An 8,689-nucleotide genomic window follows, 5' to 3' on the forward strand; every position below is an offset into this window, starting at 1 on the left:
CACAGCCTTCCTTCCTTCTTCTTCTTCCTCCTCCTTGCCCGTTCCTTACTGCCTCCCTCCCCCACAATCTCCTTCCAACCTCCCCCTCCCCCTCCAAACCCTCCTCCCCACACCCCTTCCACTTCCTGATGAGTCAGGTTTATGGACAGAAAGCACTGGAACAGTCATTTTAGGCTACGTCTCATGACGTCTTTGTGGCCTCCTCCCTGTGGTAATTGGTGTGACACTTGGGAACAGTGTCTTGTCAGGGTAAATAGTGCTGGGTGTGGGGCCTGGTGGGAAGGCCCCGGGTGCCCTGCCCTGTGCTGGGGGGCCGCCTGTCGCGGATGGGCACTCAGCATCTCTTCAGCAGCCTCCGGGCTGCGGCTGGGCAGGGCGGTGACTTCCACGAGGACAGGGGACAGGGGTCCCGTGGGGCCCGGGGGGAAAACGCTCCGGCTGCAGAGGGGAGACCTCCCGAGCACACGGTCCCTTCCGACGTCCGTACCCCCATGACGGGGGTACGTGCTCAGGGCACCGGGCTTCTGTGGCCTTATTCGGGCACTTTCCAGTTAGTCTGTCCTGTGTGTAGCGGAGCCTGTGCCCCACGGACTCAGCTGTGCGGGGCCCACGACCGCGGCGAGAAGGCCCTGCTGCAGAGAGGGCTGACCTGGGGCCCGATGTGGGGACGACCGTGGGAATCTGTCAGGACTCTGTGGGGGGGTGGGGTGGCGCTGGTCCACGCAGCCTGACGGGGCGCTCCCCACCGCCTCCTGCAGGCTGCTCCCCACCTCGCGCTCCAAGCCTGCACCCTGCGCCTGGCGGTCTGCGGCTCCTCCTCCACCCCACCTGAGACCCTGCAATGGGGCGGGGGCCGGGAGCAGCGGGGTCAGACCTCGGGGCCTCAGGTCAGCACTATGCTCTGCCCATAGGAGATGTAGGGCTGACCTTCCCAGACCCCAGGGGAAGACTCCCCCTTCTGAATCCCAGGGGAGGACACCCCACCTTCTCAATCCCAGGGGAGGACTCCCACCCACTCAATCCCAGGGGAGGACTCCCCCCTTCTCAATCCCAGGGGAGGACTCCCACCCACTCAATCCCAGGGGAGGACTCCCCCCTTCTCAATCCCAGGGGAGGACTCCCCCCTACTCAATCCCAGGGGAGGATCCCACCTTCTCAATCCCAGGGAGGACTCCCCCTTCTGAATCCCAGGGGAGGACACCCCACCTTCTCAATCCTAGGGGAGGACTCCCACCTTCTCAGACCCCAGGGGAGGACCCCACCTTCTCAGACCCCAGGGGAGGACTCCCACCTTCTCAATCCTAGGGGAGGACTCCTGCTTCTCATACTAAGGGTAAGAGGGGCTGGGATGGGCGGCCAGTGTCGGGCCAGGATTTCTCTGAATCTCAGCAGGGCAGAGGAGGCCTGGCATGGAAAATCACTGCCTCAGGGGCCGTGAGGGGCCCTTGTTCCTGGGTTTCCCAGGGCTCAGTGCCAGCCTGCTCAGCCCCACGGGGAAGTGGCACAATGGACCTGCTGGCCCAGTGGGCTCTGGTTTCCTAATCCCTGCTGCTCCTGGCTCAGGCTGCACACTGGTGCCCAGGGCCCTGGGTCCCTGCAGAGAGGACAGCTCCCGAGCCTGGGGCTGGTGGCACAGTGGGATGGGAGGAAGGGGCTGCATCCCAGGCCCCCAGGAGTGGCAGGCTCAGTGCCCTTGGCTCCCAGTCACCCTCTTAGACCCTGGGGTTTTGGCCCCTCAGTGGGGCCCCCAGGAGTATCAGGTGGCATGGGCAGGCTTCTCGTCCCTGCGTGCTGTCACTATGGCGTGGAGGTCCTGTCTGCAGAGGAAGGGCCCACACGGGGGCGGGGGCGGCAGGCCAAGGTGCTGACTCTAGGAGGTCATTGTCTCTGAGGGCAGCCTGGCTCAGGGAGGTGGGGTGTCTGACGCCCCCATCCGCTGGACACCCACCTCGTCCAGAGTCTCCGGCATTGTTGAGATGAGCCGCCCCCCCCCGCCCTCCCCCACTTGCCCCTGAAGCTCGGGAACGACTTTATTGTAGTTTGTGGAGCCTGAGACTCCGTTCTCTACCCCGCAGGAGACAGAGCTCTAGGCCGCGGGGGAGGCTGACGGCCTGGGGCCACCGCCCCTCCGGGGTGTCCTCTCCCAGCCTCCAGCCAGGCCTCCAGGCCCCAGAGGATGTGTTTCGGGAAACGTCCCCTGCCTGGGCTTCCCAAGTTCCAGTTACAGGTAATTCCAGAGACCGGCCCAGCCTGGGAGCTGGAGGGGATTAGAGGGCGGGCGGAGCTGGGGCCTGAGGTTACGCAGACAGCTGCCCCCCCAAAACCAGCAGGGAGATGAGGCGGCCTCCGGGCCTCACGGAGCCCACACATTCCCTGCCTTGGGGGGCTGGGGCCCCGGGAGGGGCGGCTGGGGACCAGTGGGGGCAGGGCCTCCGGGGTGGGAGAGGAGAGAGAGAGAGGAGCAAACATGGGCAGTGGTCCTGCCTGGGAGCCCCCTCGGGGAAGCGCCTCATGTGACCCTCGCTCTGCTGGGAGGCTGGACAGGGTGGGCAGGGGCCTGTGGGATGTGGGTTCCCAGACCTCCCGAGGCAGCCCGCACCCGCACTCCGCTGGGAGGGTGTGTGTTAGTCGGAACTGGGGTCATGGGTGCTGGAGCATCCTGAGGAGGGCTGGCTTTGCTGAGGGCTCAATAAAAAGATAAACCACAGATAACTTGAATCAATATTTCCCAAGTGACACCACAGAGCCCCCACAGCTGTTTCCCTGATAACCTGGCACATGCCCCACCCACCCTTTGCCCCTCCCCTGCTCTCCCCGCCTCTGCCGGTCCTGCTGGGCCATATAAGGCCCGGACCCCTGCGCCTGCTGCTCTCCCCCGCCACCCTTCTGAGCCACCATGCGGCTGCTGCTAGCCAGCCTGGTGGCCGTCTGCCTGGCCCTGAGCTCAGCCGGGGGCGCGGAGCTCCAGAGAGGTGAGACGGTGGTCAGTGGCATGTCCTGGAGGCAGGAAGCCTGGGGCAGCTCAGAGAGGACGCCCTCCTCTGCCCTGACTTCGGGGTGCGCAGCTTCGGTCGGCCGGTCGGCATCCTGCTCTCTGACCCCTGCTGACTGTGGGTGGAGAGAAGGAAGGAGGGGAGGTGGTCTTGGCTTCCTATCATCCCCTCGAAGGTGATCTTCAGGCCAAAGTGTGTGGCCGGGCCGTGGTTCCAGGTGCACCTGAGCTGGGCCTTTATCTGAGGGCCTGGGGGGTGGGCAGGGGCAACCGAGAGGAGCTGGGAGCCAGGGCCCCTGGAGGGCCAAGGCCAAGGTAGCCCTTCCGCAGACTGGGCTGTCTGGCCGCATGCTGAAGGGGTCACTCCAGACTGAGAAGAATGGGAGCCTACGATGGGGAGGCCTCCGTACCGTTTGGGTTGGGTGACAAAGCCCCTGGGGGTGGGGGGGAGCTGGCCCCAAATGTTTGGACACGAGGTGGGCACCCAGAGACATCCGGGTGGGTGCGGGGTGGTGGGAGCAGGGGGAGGCTGGACGGGGTACCGTGCTGATGGGGCCGGGTGGACAGGGTGCCCAGGTTCTGGAAAGCCCCCTCTGCCCAGCTTGGTGGCAGAGTGGCCGCATTCCGTGCCAGGCTAGGTGCGAGGGTGTGGTGGCTGGAGATGTCCTTCTGGGCGGTGGGTGGCCAGTCCTGCAGGGTGAGCTCTGGGAGGGCCCCTGAGGGCAGCTGCCGGGTGGGGCCTCAGGACAGGCCGCTCAGCCTGCGTGTCCCTGCTCCCCCAGAGGGCAGGGCCCGGAGCCACGGCCACAGCGTCTGCAGCACTTGGGGCGACTTCCACTACAAGACCTTCGATGGCGACGTCTTCCGCTTCCCCGGCCTGTGTGACTACAACTTCGCGTCGGACTGCGGGGACGCGTACAAGGAGTTCGCGGTGCACCTGAAGCGGGGCCTGGGCCGGGATGGGGGCCACCCCCAGGTCGAGTACATCCTGCTGACCATCAAAGACGACACCATCTACCTCACCCGCCAGCTGGCTGTGGTGAATGGGGCCATGTGAGTGGGGCAGGGGCACTCCGCGGGCCCCTCCACCTGCTAGGGGCGTGTCGGGTTTGAGTTCCGGTCACTGACCCATGCGGCAAACCCGATGGGCCCCCGCCAGGAGCCCCCATGGGTGCGAGGGGCTTCACCCATCCCGTACTGGGGGCCCCAGGCCCCCCGGTTACCCAGGCTCCAGTTACGGAAGGGGGCGGAGGGGGCGGAGGAGGCGGAGGCGGAAGACTCCCCCCCCCAGCCATTGTCCCCCATTGTCTCGGGCACAATGCGGCTTAGCACTCCCGCCCCCCAGCAGGGCCTGCCCTTTGTTTCCCCTGCGAGGAGGGGCGGGGAGAGGGAGGGAGAGGAGGGAGCTGGAGGCCCCAAGGAGGCCAGCCCGCCCAGGTGGCCAGGGGCTGACCTGCCACCGTCCAGCTGCCCCTGAGGGTGGCCGCACCGTCCGCGGCCCTGGCACTGGGAGTGGAGGCCGCCCCCCACAGGAGGTGCCGCCTCAGTCCCCTCTGGGCGGTGAGTGGCTGTGCGGGCCTGCGCGTGACTCCCGCCTGGCGTGCCCTGCGCAGGGTCAGCACCCCGCACTACAGCCCCGGGCTGCTCATCGAGAAGAGCGACGTCTACACCAAGGTCCACTCCCGCGCCGGGCTCACCCTCATGTGGAACCGGGAAGACTCCCTCATGGTGAGGCAGCCCCCGCCTCGGCCTGGGGATCTCAGCAGAGCCCAGGGGCCCGTGGACCGACCCTCAGGGCCTGGGGGGGGGGCGGGCTGGCCCCTTGCCCACCCCCACTCCGCTCCCGGTTCTCAGTGGCCCCTGGTGCCAGGACTCCGTGGGGCCGACTCCAGCCGCCTCCGCTGAGGGCGGTGCTGGGGCCCAGCCCGGCCGCGGCCCCTCCGGCTCACCGGCCTCCCGCTCCCCCCGCAGCTGGAGCTGGACGGCAAGTTCCGGAACCGCACGTGTGGGCTCTGCGGGGACTACAACGGCCTGCAGGTCTACTCGGAGTTCCTTTCTGACGGTGAGGGCGTCCTCGGGGGCTCGCAGGGCGGGGGGCGGGGCCCGGGCGCCCACGCTGATGGGCCTGTGCCCGCAGGCGCGCACTTCAGTGCCATCGAGTTCGGGAACATGCAGAAGATCATCAAGCCCGAGGTGGTGTGCGAGGACCCCGAGGAGGCGCCCGCGGGGGAGTCCTGCTCTGAGCACGTGAGCCGCCGGGGGAGCCCTGCGCGGTGGGGAGGGGTGGCGGTCGGGGTGCCCCCGGGTGCCTCGGAGGAGAGCCGCGCTCACCAGGCGCCCGCTCCGTCCGCCAGCGCGCCGAGTGCGAGAGGCTGCTGCGAGGCCCGGCCTTCGAGAACTGCCTGGGCCTGGTGCCGCTGGAGCCGTACGTGCAGGCCTGCGCGCAGGACCGCTGCCACTGCCCGCCGGGCGCCGCCTGTGCCTGCAGCTCCCTTGCCGAGTTCTCCCGCCAGTGCTCGCACGCCGGCGGCCGGCCCGGCAGCTGGAGGACCGCCACGTTCTGCCGTAAGCACAGGGGCGCTGGGCCGGGGGCGCCCAGGGAGGGGGCGGCCTGGCTCACTGCACCCGGGGCCCCTGCACTCCGGACCCCCTGCATCTCAGCCCCCCTGATCCCCAGCCCCCCTGATCCCCAGCCGCCCTGCTCCCTTGCCCCCTGCACCCAGCTCCCCTGCCCAGCCTCCCCTGCACCCTTGTGCCCCCCCCACCCCCCTGCACTCCAGCACCCTTGCTCCCTGGCCCCCCTGCACCCTGTACATGCCCACTCAGGGACCTGCCTTTGCCCTTCTAGCCAAGAGCTGCCCCGGCAACATGGTTTACTTGGAGAGTGGCTCCCCCTGCATGGACACCTGCTCACACCTGGGGATCAGCAACCTGTGCGAGGAGCACCAGATGGACGGCTGTTTCTGCCCTGAAGGTGTGTGCAGCGGAGGCTTTGGGGCGGTGAGGGGGCGGTGGGGGGGGCACTGCCCTGAGGCGCTCCGCCCAGGCCTGTGTGTCCCGGGAGCGGGGATGGGGGGCCGTGCGGGTGGTGGGGGCGGCAATGATGCTGGATGTGAGGGGCCGTGCCCTCTTCCGTGACACCGGGTAGAAGGGACGCAAAAGCTGAAGACCCCTGCCCCCCAACACACAGAGCGGTGGCTTCAGGGAGTCTCAATGGGGAGACTCCTCCTGGTCGTCACACAGAGGACCCCTGTCCTGCTGCTGGCTGCTCACAGAGCCTGAGGCCTCAGGAAGGTGGTGTGGAGGCTGTGCTCCCACGGCCGGGTGATGCGTGGGGGCACAGGTGTCATCAAAGGACCAGAGGCACCTGTGGGGGGCAGGCCTGGCTGGCAGGCCCACCTGGGGGATTGCCTCTCCTTCGAAGGCCAGCCGGGGCTGTGGCCCCGCCCACAGGAGCCACGCCGTGGGGGGTTCCGGGGTGTCCCGAGGCCGGCCAAGTGTAACATCCTGTCCCGTCCCGTCCAGGTACCGTGTATGATGACATCGCAGGCGCCGGGTGTGTTCCTGTGAGCCAGTGTCACTGTAGGCTCCACGGGCACCTGTACTCGCCTGGCCGGCAGGTCACCAATGACTGCGAGCAGTGGTGGGTCTGGGGCCCTGGGCTGGGGGCCGGTGGGCTGAGGGGGGCCCTGGGCTGGGGGCCTGCGGGCTGAGGGGGGCCCTGGGCTGGGGGCCGGCGGGCTGAGGGGGGCCCTGGGCTGGGGGCCGGCGGGCTGAGGGGGGCCCTGGGCTGGGGGCCAGTGGGCTGGAGGGGACAGCCCTGAGCCTGACCCTGTGCCCCACGGCCCACAGCGTCTGCACCGCCGGCCGCTGGGTGTGCAAAGACCTGCCGTGCCCTGGCACCTGTGCCCTGGAGGGCGGCTCCCACATCTCCACCTTCGATGGGAAGAAGTACACCTTCCACGGAGACTGCTACTACGTGCTGGTCAAGGTAGCCGGGTGGGTGGCGAGTGGGCACGGCTGGCCCCGGGGCTGGTGGCGGGCTCCCTGCGGGTCGCTGCCACCGCCCCTGTCCCCTGCAGGGCGACCACGACTCCTACGCCCTCCTGGGTGAGCTGACCCCCTGCGGCTCGACGGACAAGCAGACCTGCCTGAAGACTGTGGTGCTGCTGGCTGACAACAAGAAGAACGTGGGTGCCCCCGCCCCTCCCCGCCCGACACCCCAGGGCCCCCAGGGCCTCCCTCAGCCCCACCGTCCCCTCTGCCTGTCCCGCAGGTGGTGGCCTTCAAGTCGGACGGCAGCGTGCTGCTGAATGAGCTGCAGGTGAACTTGCCTCACGTGACTGGTGAGTCCTGCCCACTCCTGGCCTCCCCTGCTGACTGGGGTGGCCGGGCGCCCCGATGGGGGTGCTGGGAGAAGGGCAGAAGCCCGAGAGCCCTCGCTGACGGGCCCGCCCCTGCCTTGCAGCCAGCCTCTCCGTCTTCCAGCCCTCCTCTCACCACCTGGTGGTGAGCACCGCCTTCGGCCTCAGGCTGCAGGTGCAGCTGCTGCCTGTGATGCAGCTGTTTGTGACGCTGGACCAGGCCTCCCAGGGCCGCGTGCAGGGTGAGTGGTGCCCGCGGCCGGCCCCCACGAAGACCCCGCTCGGGGCCTGCCCCCTGGCGCCCTGCCCCTTCCCAACCCTGTCCTGGCCCCTCAGGCCTCTGTGGGAACTTCAACGGCCTGGAAGGGGACGACTTCAAGACGGCGGGTGGGCTGGTGGAGGCCACGGGCGCCGGCTTCGCCAACACGTGGAAGGCCCAGTCGAGTTGCCATGACAAGCTGGACTGGCTGGAGGACCCCTGCTCCCTCAACATCGAGAGCGGTGAGGCTCGCCCCTGCGCAGGGGACCCCCGGGGGGCGCGCTGGGAGGGGCTGGGAGGAGGCGGGGCGGCAGGCCCCTGCGCCTGCTGCTTTGGCCGTGTGGCTGGTGTAGGGCGGCTCGCGGTGGCTGCCCGCCAAGAGACACAGCAGAGGGGCCGGGACTGCTCACTAATCACTGGGTGGTGACCCCCGTCCAGGGTCTGGGCTGGTGACATGACACACGCCCTCCCCCCCTCACCTCCCACGGGGTCAGGGGAGGTGGAGGGAGGGGTGGCGGAGGGTGCCTCGTCTTACGACTTGCATCGGGCTGGAGGGGACCGGGCTCCGTCCACGCTGCACGGAGTAGTTCCAGCCTGGGCGGCCAGGCAGCCGGGACCTCCTGGAGGGGACCGCGCCTGCTGAGGCTCTGACCCTCCTCTGCAGCCAACTACGCCGAGCACTGGTGCTCCCTGCTGAAGAGGACAGAGACCCCCTTTGGCAGGTGCCACTCCGCCGTGGACCCCTCGGAGTATTACAAGGTGAGCGGGACCGCGCGTGCCCTGCCCCCACCCGACCCTCGCCAGCAAGGCGTGCCGTGTGCGCCGGGCTGAGCTTGACCTCTGCCCACGAGCGCGCCCTGGGGGCTGCGGAGCGTGTGCGAGCTCGTGTGTGTATGTGTGTGTGCGCGAGCGCATGTGCGCGCATGTGGCTGTGCCCGGCTCACCACGCCCTCACCATTCCCCAGAGGTGCAAGTATGACACGTGTAACTGCGGGAGCAGCGAGGGCTGCCTGTGCGCCGCCCTGTCCTCCTACGCCCGTGCCTGCGCCGCCAAGGGCGTCGTGCTGTGGGGCT

At 68.7% G+C, this 8,689-nt stretch overlaps 1 protein-coding gene across 1 annotated transcript in view; it reads left to right on the forward strand.

The window, feature by feature from the left end:
• Positions 1-2,896: 2,896 nt before the first annotated feature.
• MUC2 (mucin 2, oligomeric mucus/gel-forming) overlaps positions 2,897-8,689 on the forward strand; it is a 20,592-nt gene continuing 14,799 nt past the window's right edge. The window contains exons 1-15 of the mRNA XM_029957053.1: positions 2,897-2,972; positions 3,775-4,045; positions 4,606-4,720; positions 4,964-5,054; positions 5,130-5,239; positions 5,347-5,557; positions 5,841-5,966; positions 6,518-6,635; positions 6,845-6,986; positions 7,075-7,182; positions 7,269-7,338; positions 7,461-7,598; positions 7,693-7,857; positions 8,280-8,374; positions 8,581-8,689. The exon at positions 8,581-8,689 is cut by the window's right edge and continues 1 nt beyond it. Coding sequence (XP_029812913.1) covers positions 2,897-2,972; positions 3,775-4,045; positions 4,606-4,720; positions 4,964-5,054; positions 5,130-5,239; positions 5,347-5,557; positions 5,841-5,966; positions 6,518-6,635; positions 6,845-6,986; positions 7,075-7,182; positions 7,269-7,338; positions 7,461-7,598; positions 7,693-7,857; positions 8,280-8,374; positions 8,581-8,689 — 1,945 coding nt within the window. The remainder of the gene's footprint in view (positions 2,973-3,774; positions 4,046-4,605; positions 4,721-4,963; positions 5,055-5,129; positions 5,240-5,346; positions 5,558-5,840; positions 5,967-6,517; positions 6,636-6,844; positions 6,987-7,074; positions 7,183-7,268; positions 7,339-7,460; positions 7,599-7,692; positions 7,858-8,279; positions 8,375-8,580) is intronic.

This window comes from Suricata suricatta, chromosome 11 (genome assembly GCF_006229205.1).
Source record: "Suricata suricatta isolate VVHF042 chromosome 11, meerkat_22Aug2017_6uvM2_HiC, whole genome shotgun sequence".
NCBI lineage: Eukaryota > Metazoa > Chordata > Mammalia > Carnivora > Herpestidae > Suricata > Suricata suricatta.